At 42.4% G+C, this 17,059-nt stretch overlaps 1 protein-coding gene across 1 annotated transcript in view; it reads left to right on the top strand.

Moving 5' to 3' along the window:
* The window catches only part of LOC128256428 (uncharacterized), a 31,074-nt gene extending 14,385 nt beyond the window's left edge, over window positions 1-16,689 (top strand). Inside the window, 8 exon segments of the mRNA XM_052986782.1 lie at window positions 134-977; window positions 3,491-3,751; window positions 4,642-4,937; window positions 8,771-8,879; window positions 8,988-9,671; window positions 12,437-12,941; window positions 15,524-15,851; window positions 15,853-16,689. Of these exon segments, the coding sequence (XP_052842742.1) occupies window positions 620-977; window positions 3,491-3,751; window positions 4,642-4,937; window positions 8,771-8,879; window positions 8,988-9,671; window positions 12,437-12,941; window positions 15,524-15,851; window positions 15,853-16,182 (2,871 nt within the window). The 5' untranslated portion in view covers window positions 134-619 and the 3' untranslated portion in view covers window positions 16,183-16,689.
* Window positions 16,690-17,059: the final 370 nt, after the last annotated feature.

Here is a 17,059-nt window from a genome sequence, read left to right as displayed (position 1 = left end):
TTCACTTTGTGTGCGCTTAACCTACTCCCAAGTGCACTTTAACGGAAGCAGCCAGGCAACAGCAGCAACAACTGCAGCAACTGCAACAATATGAATACCAACAACTATAGCATACAAATGTTTTCAATTACAGGCAGGCGAGGAGGGGAGCAAACTGGCACAACAACTTTAAAAGTACAAACGGCCGAGAGGAGGAAGAGTCCATGGAGTGCATAGACCAGGAACAATGGTAAATGCCACGTCAGCAGCAGCAGCAACAGCAACAACAGCAGCAAGCGACAACAGCAACATCATCTGCAAAAGCAGCAAAAACGAGTCAACGACAGCTTAAAAAATAATACGCTTGCTGAAGGCAACAAGCGGATAGGAAGACAGTCGACAGACAACCTGGGAACAAAGATATAGGGGCGATATAGGGCGGGATATAGGGCGGGATATAGGGAGAACAAAGCGACGACATTGCGAACGATGAGAAATAACTGTTGCAATTAGTGAGCCAAGGGGTTGGACGAGTCATGCTGCTGCCAGCGGAAACGGAAATGCTTGCTGGAAGCGGAAACGAAAACGGAAGCCGAGGAGGAGCAGGTGGCCACTAAATGCCATTGAACACTGAGCGATCATGTCCGACGTTGAGCAGGCGATTAGGGCCAAGCAGCAACAGCAGCAGCTGAACTGTGGCATCGACGACGAGACGGATCCCGATCCCGATGCCGCCGAATCCGGAGCAGGAACAACGGAGGTGGGCGCCAGGACCACCGCCTCGCTGGCAGCCAAGCCGAGCAGCGGTCTCCGGCGCTGCTGCGGCCACACCCTCAAGCTGCTGATCTCCACGCCCGGCCTCGTGCTCCTGGTCATCGGCTACTCCGTGCTGGGCGCCCTCATCTTCCCGCTCCTCGAGGCGCCGCAGGACCTCAGCAAGTCGGCGGCCATCGCCAAGAGCCGTGAGGACTGTCTGCGCGAACTCTGGATCATAACAGGTGAGCATCAAATCAAATTTTAATCATATTTTTTCTGAAAAAAAGAATTGACTCTGAAAAATTGTACATACCCACAAAGAAACAAATCAAGGCAGCAAATTAATTTTAGAATAAATATTTATTATTGCGGATGTAAAATCAAGATTGGTGAAAAGGTTTATTTGTCTGATTTTTCCAAAAAAATTTTAGTAACCAACACAAATTAGACAATTGAAAAAAAATTTCTGAATCTAAATCTAGCCGGTTTACAAAAACTATAAACAAATTAAAAGGTTGCTAAAAATCATTTTACTTCTGCTTGAATTGTTAAATTAAGTCAAATTATATTTTAGCATAATACGTTTTGATAAGAAAAATATATCTAGGATATTAATTGTGAATTTATTAAATGTAGGTATGATTATATATATTTTCATTTTTAATAACCATTGCCACTTGAGCTGTCTTAAAATGAATTTTCTAGATATTTTTGGTTTGAACAAAAAGTATATACAAATATGTTTGTACCAAACTCTTTTACAAAAATATTTGAAACATAGCTCTTTTGATCTTTTTGATACCTTGGTCTTATTATTTTTCCGTGAGTATGCAGAAAACATTTTAACGCTTCGCTGGCGACGCACAAAAATCCGCATTAATTATAATGGCCGCCACATTTTTGCCGCAGTGCCCGTAAATTTTCGGCGTGTTTTGCACGCTTGATTTGCCTGCAAATTGCCAAAGTATTTGAAACATTAAAACGACAATGTTTTGTTATCGCCCAATAATGCCAAGTAAATATTTAGTAGCGGTTGTGGAGGGCCAGTATAAATATTTTAATTATAAGTAGTAGCAAACATGACCCATAGCTCTCAAATTGAAACAAAAGGCCGGCTTAAATTTCGATTTCGCCTCTACCGAATTGAATAAAAGCTAAATATTTGCATAGCCAAATATTTGGTCAGGCTGGGTATGTTTTTATTTTCACAAACAAGCGAAATTCTATCGATTGGCTTGGATTGCGTTAATCGCAACTATTTTGAGGTCTATTTGTTGGCCTGATTTATGTGAAATTAATTACTTTGTCGCACCTGCCAGTGGCACTCGATTCGAGGCTGTCCTGATTCCATTGGCTAGGCGGCACGTGCGTGTGTATTAGAGCTGCTGTTTATTTAATTAAAATTTCGCATAATAAATAAACCAATTAACTTGAGCTCATCCGCGTCCCACCTGGCTTATGATTAATTCGATGAGCCCACCAACGAGCGCCTAATAATGTGCTGCATTCGTCTTATTGTCTCACAGTCTCCTCTCAGCATTAGTAATTTATAATTCGCCCTAGCGAGAGCTGAGATTAGGAAGGGTTAAGGTTGTCAAAAAAATTAATAGAGAGAAATCAAGGGCTAGAGCTTAGTAAATTTTATATGCCAATTTAAGCTGATCTAGATTAAATCTTTAGCTGGCATAAATAATATGGATTCCAGAAAAATGAAATGCTTAAAGCCTTTTATTAAAAATGTTAAAAATATGAAGCCACTATAGACACCTAATTAAAATGCTTGCAAATGCCATTCATAGCCAACTAGTTTCTTATATAGGAAGTACATATACACAAAACATGAAGGAAATTGCTTACGTTTGGATTATTTGTAAAATTTATCACATTTACATATAACCCTGCTGAAGAAATTGTTTGAGCGATAGTAAAATAAGACTCATGAAATGTTAGTTTTAACCATATGCTGGTGTAAAATACCTTCACTAAAAGTTCAATATAAGTTCAGTAAGTTCAAAATCTACTGTTATTTTAGGTTTCATGTTGCCTAGCATAAAACCAAAATTGATTTAAAGTTGCTTAAAAGATTTTAGCACTCATGTAAAAGTAAACTAACAGTTTAATACTGGTTTTGAATTGTTATTCCTTGCCAATTAGTTTCTTATAAACTCGAGTGTCCTGAACCAAAGAGGAATTTGCAGAACAAGTCGATTAAGTTTGAAAAGATTGGCACAGAAAATCGTTTGATTTTGGCTTTGTTCTTGGCAACTAGCTCCAGTCGATTAGGATGGGTGGGAGGGCTGATGTCTGGGGAAGTGCACCCTTGAGGATTCGATACTTGAGGGTCCTTACACCCACAAGGCCAGAGGGCGTGAAAGGGGCGTGGCCGACAAGCAAGACAGCAACGAGTCTCAAACTGCTGTTAACAAGCGACCTCTGCAATTTGCAAGAGGCGAACACACGACATCAAATGGGAGCAGATTCCTCAATCGAAGAGGAGCATTTGGGGTGGTGGATTTTGAGGTTGAGATTGAGATTGAGATTGACACAAGGTGAGCGAAGGATAGTCCGGCTTGTCGGCACTTGTCGGCCGTGTCGATGGGAGGTCGAAGGCAATGGCTGCACTTGGCTTGAAATTGCATAATTACGGAAAGGACACTCGAAGACACTTAAGGGCACCCGACTTAACCTTTTTTTTCTTACCTTCCTTCCACATTTCTTGCAGACCTAACCTTTTCCGACCTCACATTTCTTGCAGAGAAACTCAACGTTTTGTACGAACGCAACTGGACGATGCTGGTCCACGAGCAGCTGCGTCGCTTCGAGGGCTCCATTGTGGCGGCCACGCGCCAAGGATCCGCTGGAGGAGCAGGAGGAGGAGGAAGCGTTGGCGGAGGAGGACTCTTCCAGGGGGGCAGTGCCAGCGCCTTGGGCCACTTTGGCTACGATGCCGACGACTCGCAGAGCTGGACCTTCAGCGAGGCTCTGCTCTACTCGGTCACTGTGATAACGACAATTGGTGAGTTTCCGCACTTTCACTTTCACTTTTACTTGCCCCGAAATACCTAAGCCGTTTAGATTTATGTTTAGTGTTTATCTTGGGACTGGCTGAGCTGCTTATTATGATCTCGGCTTGGCCACAACAAATATTTACTTTGCAGGGGGCCCAACAACGCCTTCCAGTGCAAACTAAGCCACAGGAGCAGCCATTGAAGTGCCAGGACATCAGACATTGTGTATTCGACCCGGAGGCCAGTCCAAAATATTTGCATATGCTAAATGATGGGTCATCCCAGTTGCTACAAATTAACTGTATCTCATGGTCTTTAACTTTAACAGCCTGCTAGATAGCCGGGTAAAAGTCGATGTTGCTAATGGGATTTATTGCCTACATTGTTTAGGTCAAACAATAACTGGGTTACAGTGCTAAATATTAGCTTTATAATGAGTGCTTATGAAGTGGAGTAATTGCTTAGAGCATGTGTGTTTTCATTATTGGTTTCTGTACTTGAGGGCAATTTATGTTATGGAGCTTACACTTTATTTAAAGAAATGTTTGAGCATAAGTCGCATAATTAATGGGGTATATTTTAGGATTTTAGGTTATTAACTACAGTTTTAGAATTAAATGTGTTTATAAAATTACACTTTATTTAAAGCAATGTTAATTGGTAATTTAATAGAAGTACACCATTTAATTTGTATTCCAATAAACTACCCTTAGTTTGTCCTTGTGAAAAGCAATTTTATATGATGCACCACTCCTCCACAGATTGAGTCCCCAAGTTATTTGCTCCGTTCCCCAGTTTGTTCTCAGCCATCCGATTAAAAGTACATGCATTTATATTAGCCCGTTCGTGCTTGCCATTTTCATGCTCTAAACCAGATATATTATTCCCCTACTTGCAGGTCACGGCAGCCTGACCCCGCGCACCGCCGCCGGGAAGCTGGCCACCATCTTCTACGCCCTGGTGGGCGTGCCCCTGATGCTCATGTGCCTGTCCAGTCTGGGAGCCCTGCTCGCCGATGGCCTCCAGTGCACCTACGTGCGGCTCTGCTGCCAGCTGCAGCGCCATCAGGAGCACCGGAGGAAGTCGACTCCCGGGGCTTCGACGCCCACTGCCAGCACAAAGATGACACCGACGCCGCTGACAAAGTCAAGGGACAAAAAGAAGGAGAAGGAGAAGGGCTCCAAGCGACGAATGGTAAGGCACCCGGGGCGTATGATTGATATCATTTGAGCTGGGGCAGCCGTTGCAGCTCATAAAATACTACTTTACTACGATTGTGTGTTCCAAATTAAATAGTTGAAGGGACAACTGTTGCTTAGTAAAACCATAAAAAATTGAATGCTGGAATTACACCCACTTACAGTAACTTTTTAATTAATTTACTGAGAAATAACTTATTTGAGTACTTAAAGCACATTTTAATAAGCTTTAATATGTACTAATTTAATAGTTAAGGTTGCTTAGAAACGCCAAAGGAATTGAGGTTACAAAGAATTATACCCAACTACAATACAATTTTATTTGATTGTTGATGAATAAAGGGGCTTGTTTAAAGATTATTTATTAGTACGCTGTAAGCTTAATTAAAAAATAAATCTTAATTTCTCAATGGGTGGGAAAAGTTTTTTTAAAGAGTTATTTTAAAGAGTTAGTTATTTCTTGTCGAATAGTAATATACTTAAACCCTGTTTAAAGTTATATATATATAAAACGCTGAAAAGTAGAATGATTTCCCAAAGGATTCTCCTCAATTCCTTGGCTCAAAAAGTAACGAGGCAGCCATGGCGTATGATTGATATTGTTTGACTTAGAACAACAGCTGCATTGTGTTTATCAGCTGACTGCAGCTGCAACTCGAGAACATTTTTATGGATCCTAATTTGATAGTTGAAGCAGCAACTGTTGCTGCTGAGTCACCCGAAAAGAAAGAAGTCCAAAGTGTTTTGCTCTGCATTCCGGTTTAAAGTTTACTTTCAAATTTCGGCATTGTTTCGCGTGCCCAAAAGTTCTTGGGGAAAACTTTCGCTGGCCACTCCGCTGTTTTACGCTTGAACTTTTCCCACTACTTACTAAGTGTTTCGCTTGTAGTTTTTCCAACCACCCATTTTGCGAGTAAACTTTTCCGGCAGCGAAGACAGTTTCAGTTTGGCCAGCGGAAAAACCTGAATGGGTCAGGGATGTATGGAAATGGCAAAGCTCCTAAGCCAAGATGTGATGCGAATCTTCGATTTCGAAGGCTGCGATTGTCCGACGTTTTTCTTAATGGCATACGACCAAAATTTCGGACATCAAACTGCACTGAAGTCTCGAATTACGGCTTTTAATTACGACAGCAGAAGCCTTTTAACTGGTTATCCACTCCGGTCGGGATTTCTATTAACGCAAACTGAAAGTTTGTAATTGATTTGGGAAAAACAACAGCGAACTTTTCTGTTTGCCCTTTTGTTTTTTCCGCCATACTTTCTATGTCTTCCCACTGCAGACGGTTTTGGGCTCGGTTTCACGTTTTTCCCTGCCTTATTGCGTTTTATTTGTATACCTCGGTTGTATACATTATAAGTAATTTTTTAGGATATCAAAACTCTGACTAGGTTGCCCTTTTTTTGTTGCCATTCGTATTTGTTTGTTTGCGTGTTTTGTGCATTCGTGCATAAGTTTTGTAAGTGATTTGCTGGCCTCCCGTAATGACATTTCTGTTTTCGGAACGTGCAGTTCGGGCCTTTCCATGTACCAAGCACTCTCTATTCGGCATTCGGCGAAAAATGTTTGCTTTTAAAGCCTTAAAGCCACAAAAAGTGATTCGTTCTGTTTGCACTCACAGCCTTTTTTTTTTGTAATGTGGCCACTCATTTGTCCGCTTCGTCCTGCTGTTTGTATTGGCTGCACAAATTTTGTGTTTAATTGGCAATTTATGGCTGAGCGGGAAAAACGAATGCGAATAACAGGGTTCAATAAATAAATAAGTGATTTTGCGGTGGCCCAGGGCAACAACTTCGATGACCTGTTTGTCATCTGGCAAAAAATTCATTTCATAAATTAACATTTGCTTGCGAAGGCAAACGCGAACGCGGCCCGAACTGGACACTTTTAATAAACTTTTAGCTAACTTTGCCCGTCAAACTTTAAAATTTCCCCGGCAAAAGTTGACTCTTTAACAAGAGCCTCCATTTCGACACTTTAAGAGTTGGGAAAACTTTAGTTTGCAGTTTGAGTCGGGTCAAATAACGGTGGTGGCGGCGGCATAAATTTAATTTACCCGGCCAAGTGGCAGCGATTCGTGGCAGGTAAATTGAAATGAGTGCGAGCCACTTTAATGCTGGGGTGGCAAAAAGTTTTCCCGCAGCTCGACAATTACACTGGAGGCATGGAATAACTTCTCATTTCCGCCACTTTTGGCCCTAATTGATTTGATTTGGCCGGGAACACCAGTTCCAGTCAGTCGAAGCAGCCTTGGTGCTAAAAACAAAACTAAAAAGTAAAAACTTTTCCGCATTTCCCGTGCTCGAGTGGTAATCTACTTGCCGTGTTCCCAGCCACTCGAGCATGGCATTCCTTTTTCAGGATTGCCAGTTTCGCTGGGCCGGCGACTTGTTGAACAGGATTTTTGCATTTGCCGGGATGGTGCCTGCTTGTTTGCTTCTCCATGTTGCATTCAACAACTCATTAGGGCACAATCCAATCTTCCAGGACGAAAGCGATGCTCGACCAAGTGGACTTTTGGGCTTTTGCGCTTTTCGGGGCACAAGGATGCGACTGGCAATTGAAATTGATAAGACTGCCAGCAGATTGCGGTTGCCACTGGGGATGTGCAGTCATCGGCTGAATTATTATCGCCATCGTGTTGACTGCTGCCGTTTTGGCTTTGGGCTTTGGGCCCTTTGGCCTTTGCTTTCGTCTTTGCAATTATCGTGACGCATGCCGTAACGGGTTTGGGGCATGGACTTTGGCCATGGGTTTTCCGGCCCAAACCACAAGACTAGCAGGGAGACATTTCGCATTTCGCCCATTTCCATCGCTTGCTTTTGCCTGTGTCTCCATTAGATTTGCCTGGCATTGGATGATGATGCCGCAGAACCGCAAAGCACACGAGATGCCGGGCGTTTGGCCGCAAACAGCTTTTGGGGGCGGCAATGATGACATTAGTTTTGGGCCCCAAGAATGGCCTGGGATTGAGCCTGCAAATTACGTGTTTTATTGGCATTGGCCTCGTCATGTCAAGCAGCCGCAGTGTGGGCACAGAACATCTTCGGGACGTAAAGCCACGTTTCACTCAGATGATTATTTGGAATTACTTTTAAGTAACATGGAGAATAAAAATGTTATTTAAAAAATCGTCTGAAGACTCTGAGCTATCCAATTATGTTTTGAGTTTTCTTTAAAAGTAAGATTTAAAGACTGTAATTATACAATGGTCATTTCTTGCAATCATTTTATGACACGGGGAAAAAGGTATAATTCAGGTATTCGCCTACACACGAAAGTTGACTATGAATTCAGTCCAAATGCGTGAAGTGGTGAGGGGCAACCAACTTTACTCGCTATAAATTAGGTGGTATCGCAGGACCCAAAAGTAAAACATTGAAATTAATTCTCGCCATTATAGAGCCATCTATTGTTTTTGACTTAAATCAGTTTCATTGTTAATTAGCTTTGGCAGAGATAAAAGTTCTAAGAAACCGCTAAAATAATAATACTAACAGAGTTGGCAGACAAGTAAATTTATTTGTACACGTCTGGTATCTCTGTTAGTATTATTTCATGAAATTCGTCTGTAATGCAAAACCAGAATTCAGAAGATTCATAGCGTAAACTTAGTATATAAGGATATAAAAAAAAAAAAACTTAGTATATAAGGTTACTAACGTAAGTAAAATAGAAAAACTACGGGATTGAAAACAGCTTAACGAGGCATCATTGCATATACAATGTATACAGTCAAACCACATATTTTGGTGGCGCTCACGACAGTCAATACAACAAATTGTTAAGATTAATATAATTAAAATTAATTGGATTTCTCTCTGCAGGCCAATTGCAAGGGCTGTAAGTACGATGCGGCCAACAGTGAGACGAGCTTGAATGACTGCTTGGAGTACGGCCAAAAGGGAAAACTGCCGCCGGACAAGAGGGAGGGAGGTGAGTGTCGCGCCATTGTTCGCATGCTAATTGTATTGTCAGCACAATTGCAAGTCGTTAATCATCTTGAACACGTCTGTTCTTTCCTTTGTCCCGTGCGGTGAGCAGATGCCTGTCAATTGTTGCGCAACTTGAATCAGCAGCAGCATTTTTACCAGCAGCAACAGCAGTTGCAGCAGCAGCAACAGCAGTTGCAGCAACAGCAGCCGGATGTCATGCTAATGACAACGACATCGGGCAGCGCATTGCTGAAATACGCACCGCAGCAACAGCAACTGCAGCAGCAATTATCGACAGCAACTCTCCCGCGACAACATCATCATCTGCAGCAGCAGCAGCAGCAACATCACCAGCTGCAGTTGCAGCCACACCAGCAACACCAGCCACACCAGCAGCAACTGCAACAGAATTTCGTGGCCGTGCCCAGCAGCATGCTGCGAATGCCGATGACAGTGCCGCCCAATTGTTATGCGCCCGCGACTGCCACGATATACATTCCGTTCGGCCCCGCCCCCTCCGCACCCGGCAGTCCCGCCCACGTCCAATCCCACGCGAATTCGAATGCGAATGCGAATGCAAGTCCGAATCCTATGGGGAATCACACGCTGAGTCAACAGCCGCTGGTCAAGTATCACACGATACACATGCAACCGGCATCCGGAAAGCATCGAGTGCTGGCTTCTGGACTTCAGGATGCAGCAGTCGGGAATCTCGTCACAGGATCTGAGGCATCCACACTGGAGGCCATCACGTTGCCACCGCCGCCGGCCTATCAGACTGCCAATGTGCATGGTGAGTGATGAAATTGCCATGTTTATTGCTCAGTTTCTGGGAAATGATCTCGCTGAAGGCTGTCACATATTGTTTTTACGAAACACAATTCAAGCCATTGACTTACTCATGATCCTAGCTAAAATGCATAGTATTTAATAGTAAATTTGTACTTTATCGATCGGATTTCACATATTCGCGACAAGCTTTAATTTGCTTTGGTATACAAAGTTGCTTTGCTTGATTTAGTGTTTTTTAAGATTAACAATATTAACATTTTATTTGAACAATATACATATGTATATAGAGTCCATTTTATTTATGAAGTATGTGGCCTAGTTTCCAATTTATTTATAAAGTACGTGCCATAAATATGTTATACCAACTCTATAGATATGTTAAAATGTATTCCTAAATAATTGAAGTAAATTACCATATTTATATGAATTGTTAATGAGTGCTAATGTTAGTGAGGCAGGAAATTTCCATAATTTGCAACAAAGGAAAATGGAATTTAATTGGATGTACAAATTGTGCCGGCAATTTTGGCAGGCCAAAACCGAAAATGTTCTGCTGACAGCTTTGGCTTAACCTGAGCCCCGAAACAAAACCGAACGAACAGTAATCAATCAATCATACGCCATGTTGTCGCAGGACGATACTCCACCTCCTCCCCCTCTGCCCACGTCACAGTGCTCATTTACGCTTTCAATTATATAACAATTTTCATCATCATCATCATGAGCAGCGTGCAGCCTGCGGAAGCAGCAGCGTGTTAAAATGACAGAGTTAAGCAGACACACACTTTGCTGGCATTAAAACTTTTCAACTTGTGCTGCCTGACATGCCAGGACATTGGCAACAACAACAGCAAAAACAACAGCAACAACAACAGCACAAGGCTAAGGACATCATGCACTTGAGGCAACTTTCGACATGTGCGACAGTTTTATTGACGATAATGATGACTTGACATCAAGAAGACAGCCCTGCCGGATTCGCAGCTTGTGCAACGCATGCAAAACTCATTAAATTTAACTGCTCTTTGTCGTCGAGGCAGCGGCACGTGACTCAAAGGATTCCGATCCAGATTCCGCTTAGTTTCGCAGCAAATTCTAGCGTGAGACTCGGCCATTTGTCAGCGCCACGAATGACGTCCCCATTGATTCCATTATGCATGTTAATTGTCTGCAACTGGCACCCGGACCCGGCTCCGGCTCTGGCACCGAAATAGAGGAGTCCGGAACGCACTCCCCGCAGTCCGAATCCGCGGCCAACCACACCATTAAAGCACTGCCAAAGTTGCTGCAACCCCGACCGCAGCACCAAAGTGACTTTCCTGCGAGTCCGGATATATGCTGCTATATGTAGTATATATATATAGTATACAAAGAGTGTGTGTGTCCCTGCACTCTAATGAATGTCTTTGTGCTCATACCGCTCTGCCAACCAGTAGTGTGTGTGTTTGGGTGTGTACTGGTGTGTGGTGTCCAAGTTTAAGTAAATATTTTCAAATTGGCCATGTCCGGAGCAGACCACTCCACTCCGCACCGCGATTTTCTGGCGTCCTGCTGACAGTTCCAAAGCGAAAGACGTACGCTTCCTTCCGTTTTTTCGTTCGCCGGAGGACAAAAACTATTAAGTCAGGACAGTGGTTGTGGTGAGGAGTGTCCCTTTTTTATAGTTGCCAAGTAATGGATTTTGCATAAAAATATCAAGAAGCAATAAAAAAAAAGAAAACATTTTATCATTTAATTCCTGGTAGTAGCCTTTGAAGGCTTTTAAAATGTTTATATATATTTTCTTGAGTTATTGAAAAATGCTTTCATTTGGTTTGTTTAAAATAAAAAATTTTAAGCCAAAACTTAAAAATACTCAAACAAATTAAGTATTTTGTAAAAGAAAAAAAGGGGGATGAAAAGGTGTGTGAAATATAGATATTCAGGATTCTGTTCATAAGCTATTTAATTAACTTTATTCTAAATATAATTTGAAAATAGTATAGTAGAAAGTGGATTAGAACAGTTTATTATACCTACAACTATAGATTGTAGGTTTAACAAAACAAGTTCTTTAATTTCTTTTAAGTCAATTTTGGTTAAAAACATGGAATTACCTTAAAAAAGTAATATGTGAAATATTAAAATATACCTTACTCAAAATATAAGCCTTTCTTGTAAGAAACAATTAACTTAAAGATAAAATTACACCTTAAAGGGTCTAATGGCTGAATTTTTGTATAATTTACCGCAGCAGCGTTTAGTTTAGGAATCGCCCTTTACAATTGCCCACTGTGTTCAGCCACAGATGTTTTAATGCCCCCTGACACCCCGACTCTGCCACTGGCAGCCGCTAATGAAAGCTAACGCCAAACTTTTGGGTTCAAAAGTCGAGGGAATGGCATTGCGAGTCCGTAACGTTCAGCCACATTGTTGCATTTGTGGGCGAACTTTGAAAATGCAAAGCAAATACATTTGGCAGTGTTGTTTACCCCTCCCTGTTTCGTGGACTAAATGCACAACTTTTCCGGCTGTTCCCGCTGCTGCCACTGCTGCCACTGCCACTTCCGGCGGAAGTAACGGGCTAACGGGATAATCTAACCGTGTGTGGCAGTTGCCGGAAGTTGTTTTGCCAATTTGTGCACCAACTTTTTTTTGCCCTTGTATATTTCGTTTAATGTTGTTATTGAAATAGAAGCTTTTTCACCCACTGCAACTTTGTGTACATTTAGGTTATTAAATATTTAATTAATTACTGAAATATTTGTATATTACCCATTTTTGCAGCTGTGCGGCGGGCCAAGTTCGTGACGAAACCGTTGCCACACGAGATCAACGCGCTGATGGACTGCGGCACGGGATCGCCAGACTTATCCGGCAGGCATGATTTATTGCCACCACCTCATTCGGGGGCAGCAGCAGCAGTAGCAGCAGCAACAGGCACTGCAGCAGGTCCAATGTTAAGCTACACGGCCGCAGCAACAAGCCCACAACTGTCGTCGGGTATTAAAGTTGCCGCAGGCACTGGAGCAACAATGGTTGCTGGCAGGGGAGCAGCAACAGCAGCAACAACAGCACTGCACGATAACAGTTTTATGGCCGCAGGTGTTTGTGGCATGGCCGGTGGCGGTCCTGCAGCCCCTCTTCCCCCACCTCCACCAGTAACAACAGCAGCAGGCACTGCAACTGCCACTTCGGCAGCAGCAACATTGTCAGCTCTACTAAGCGCCAACTCAACGGGCACCGTCGACATCATGGAGGACGAGGATGAGCAGGAACGGGAGCGATTGAGGTATGTATTGCACACTCAGAGAAAATAATACAGTCCCAGGTTGAGAAAATTGCAATAAGATACAATATATACTATTCCCCAAACTTCAATTAAGATATCCAGCTTAACCTTAAAACATTCAATTTGTCTTATTTCAAAAAGGTTCATTCTTGATTTAAGATCAATACCCATATTGCAAATCTTAATTACAATTGGTATTTATATTTTTTTGCTAAACAAATTTGTAACATATATGTGATTCCCATGTGCCCAACATACTTGAACATGTTAGTTCCAGAATTCAGATTGTTTTTATATGCGCAGTGCAGGAAAACGATTTCAAGAAGGGGAATATCCAGGTATTAAAGAACATTAAACCAATTTGTAAAATAAGTAAGTGATCCCCATGAACACATCATACATGAACATAAGAATATCAAATCAATCAAATCAAATCAACTCAAGTTGTTGTAGGTTATGTTTTTTGACCATTGGGCAGAAATTTGATTACCCAAAATAATACAATTGAATACCAAATAGGTCAGAAATGAAAATCGTAGTTACTGACTTCAGATTGTGTTTATAAGCGCAGTGCACGAAAGGGATTTCATGAAGGTGGAAATCCAGGTATTTAAGTTGCATTTGATTAAAGCCTTGGTTTGCTGCCTACCAAAATCGAGAGCCAAATGCTGGGGGGAAAGCTGTTAATTTAATTACCAAAACAAACTTTCTGCCTTCCAGCAACACTTTAAATCAACACTTCAGAATCTGCATGATGCACACAGCAGCCATTTGCCCTTCCAGCCACCCAACCAACCAGCCACCCAACCAACCAGCCACCCACCCAGTTTTCCCTTGAACAGCCTTGCGGATTCCCACTACCCCCCTCCCCCCCCTGCGGTGGCTGAAAGCCCCCCCTTTGGCCCGTCATTTTCTGCCAGAGTGAAGAGTGCTCCGCTTCTGATGATGGTTTCCTTCGCCTTTTTGAGCGCACATTTTGAGCATTTTATTTAATAAAAAGTAGTAGCAGTAGCAGTAGCGGTAGCAGCACAGCATCTGGTAATTAATTTTGACAGTGAACCTGGGCACGCGTCGCGGGGTTTCCTGTGGCAGATATATAAACGCGAATATATTATATATATACCATACCCCATATATACCCTTCTCGGTTTCAGTTACAGCCCTGTCTGTCTGTAATTAATTGTAAGCCGAGCTGGGCACTCGCTCGCAATGAATCGGGTCAATTAATCGCAGCCCACTGCTCCGGTTTGCCCTTTCATCCGTCTTGTCTTAGGCAAACATATGTGCACACGTGATGTTGTCCATATTGATCGCTGCCAAAATCGGTAGCAGTAGCAGTAGTAGTTTTCTGGCACTTGTTCGGCCAATCGCTCTGCAAGTGCATCTCGAGCAAGTGTTTGTCTAGCCGAGAGGCTGTTGGTTGGTTGGCAAGTTCAATAAATGTTCGCCAAATTGGTTTGACAGAGTGAACGCCTGGCAACCGGAGTGCCTGACCTCCAAGGAGTTTTCCCGAGGGACAGTTGCAGGTTGAGGAGACCCTCGTTTGTGGCAGTTGAAGAGGCATTTGGATTGTCAATCAAAGTAGTCTCGATTTAGCTCTTGAAATTTGGAATTGCAGTGATTTCGAGACCTTAATCCTGGCTTTAAATTCTATTAAAAAGTATTTTATTTAAGAAATATTTAATACTTTGGTCTAAGAATAAGTTTTCTTCTTTACTGAAATCATATTAAGTGCAATAAACAAGTATCTATTTTGGAACCTAAGGATTTTTTTTTATTGAAGTATTTCTAAATTAGAGAAGAGTTGAAACTACACTATTCGAATATATGCATTGTCTATATTGAAGGAATTTCTCAAGGATATTCAATATTCCAATATTCAAATTTAAATTACAATTAATTGAATAAATTATTATCTTATCTTCTGTAGTTAAAAAATATAAAATAACTTCTTACGAAATTAAGTAAAATGCTAAAGAGTTGAAACTAGGCAAGTATCTCTATTGAAAATAATGCATTTTCTATATTGAAGAAATCTTTCAAGGTTACTGTAACATTTATTTAAATTAAAATTCAGTAATTAGAATAGTATCTTATAGTATTTCTATTTTAATAAATGCAAATATCTCTCATGAGTTCTTAAAGCATTGAATATAACTAGAAGAAGATTGTTAACCCTAAAGAATGTTATTCTTTTAAATTAAGATTTTTAAGATGCTTTAAACAAAATTTGAATACAATTTAAGCAATAATCTTATGTATTTACTTTATCATAAACCAAATATTTTGGGAGCTTATATTTAGTAATTATTTTATCACTTCAAAACAGGACACAGGGACGAGGGAGTCTTTTATTTTTACTGGCCCAAAAAGGTAGTTTTGCAAATATAGCGCATACGCCTGGTGCGCCGCACACGTATACCGACAGTTTTATGCCTTTTTGATTGGACAGCTATTTCCTTTTTACGGCCTGAGGTTGCTCTGGGGCTTGCTTTTTATGCCTAATTGATTTCTTTTATGGTCAGCTGCGGCATAAATATTTATTGTCCATCCGTCTCGTTCATCTTTTTATTATTTTGCAGCAACTGCCCGCACGGAACGCCGTCGCGAGTGCCGTTGATAGCGAGTCCTCTGGCCGTGCCGCAGGACTCGACCCTCCACCGCCACCCGCTGCAACCGCTGGGCCGCAAGACGCTTCTGCTGACGCGTCGCTGCCACAGAAACGCCTCCGGAACGCTGTACGACAGCACGACGGCCAACAACACGGAGACCTCCGACGACGAGGAGTACATGCAGCACGGCAGCGAGCAGTTCGTGCTGAAGAAGCTGCGCTACCGCTGCGACTCGGCGGAGTGCCGCGGGGCGGAGGACTCGGAGGAAGAGGATGATGAGGACTCGGACTCAGGACTCGGCGGAGGGACGGCAGGTGCCCATCAGCCTGGTGCTGCTCATCCTGGCCTGCTACATCTGCGTGGGCACCGTGGTCTTTGCCCTATGGGAGAACTGGTCGCTGGTGGACGGGGCATACTTCTGCTTTGTGACCCTGTCGACCATTGGCTACGGCGATTTCGTGCCCGCCCGCAGCTTCAACGGACCGGAGCTGCAGCTGTACGCCTGCTGCGCCTACCTGCTGCTCGGCCTCGTCCTGGTGGCCATGTCCTTCAGCATCCTGGAGACGCAGCTCATGTGGAAGTGCAAGCGCATCGCCGTGCGACTGAAGCTGGCCCGCACGAATGCATAATGTACCATCTCCTCATCCGCCGCCGCCCCATAACAATCGCATCTGCAATCCAAATGCTTGAATCTTAGGCTAAGTGTACTGTGTAATTATAACCCAAAACTAGCCCATCTCAGTGTACATTTGTCTGCCTAGCGAAATAATGACAGCTCGTATGTTGTCGGGAATTCAAGAGAATTTGTGTAAATAAACGGAATTTTTGGAATTTTCGAATTTCTCGGCTGGCTTTTTGGCATTCAGCAGGTAATTGGATACAAAACGTTTCCGGAATGCCAAATGTACTTGGCAAATATCATGTTTCCCCGCTGGCCGAAAGTTTAGCTAAGCATAAATATCCGGCTCATCATGTCACCGTTTGCATCTGCTGAATTATGTGCAACCTAATCACATTAACATATATTAGTGCCCACACTGCCGTAAAAAGCAAGGGAAAAATGCCATTTATATTTGCCTTAATGCCGGCTGGGAAGCCCAAATACCTGCGTTTATTCTTGGTGGGTGTCAGCGAAAAGCATCAAGTTTCATGCAAAACACACAAACTCCTGAAACATTGCCCCAAAAGAAAAACAAACACACACACGCACACGTACTGAAACTTCGAGCGTTCATCATCTTTCCAAGGCATTGGGCGCATACAAAGTGTGCTTAGAGTGGCGCATAAATTTCAAAGTGCCACGCGTCATCAAAATCAAATGCCAGCCGCAGTCAGCATGGCCAAGGACCACCTCAGCCTCTTTCTACAGCAGGGTCAGAATAATAGTGGTGGGAAAATATAAAATGCTTAAAAACATAGGACCACCCTTCAAAACTGATTTAGTTTTTTAGAGATAATAATTTTTCTTAAAATTTACTTTTCACATTTTGAATAAAAAAAAAAACA

Source organism: Drosophila gunungcola (assembly GCF_025200985.1).
Source record: "Drosophila gunungcola strain Sukarami chromosome 2R unlocalized genomic scaffold, Dgunungcola_SK_2 000020F, whole genome shotgun sequence".
NCBI classification, from domain to species: Eukaryota; Metazoa; Arthropoda; class Insecta; order Diptera; family Drosophilidae; genus Drosophila; species Drosophila gunungcola.
This window is presented reverse-complemented; position numbering and strand designations above follow the sequence as displayed.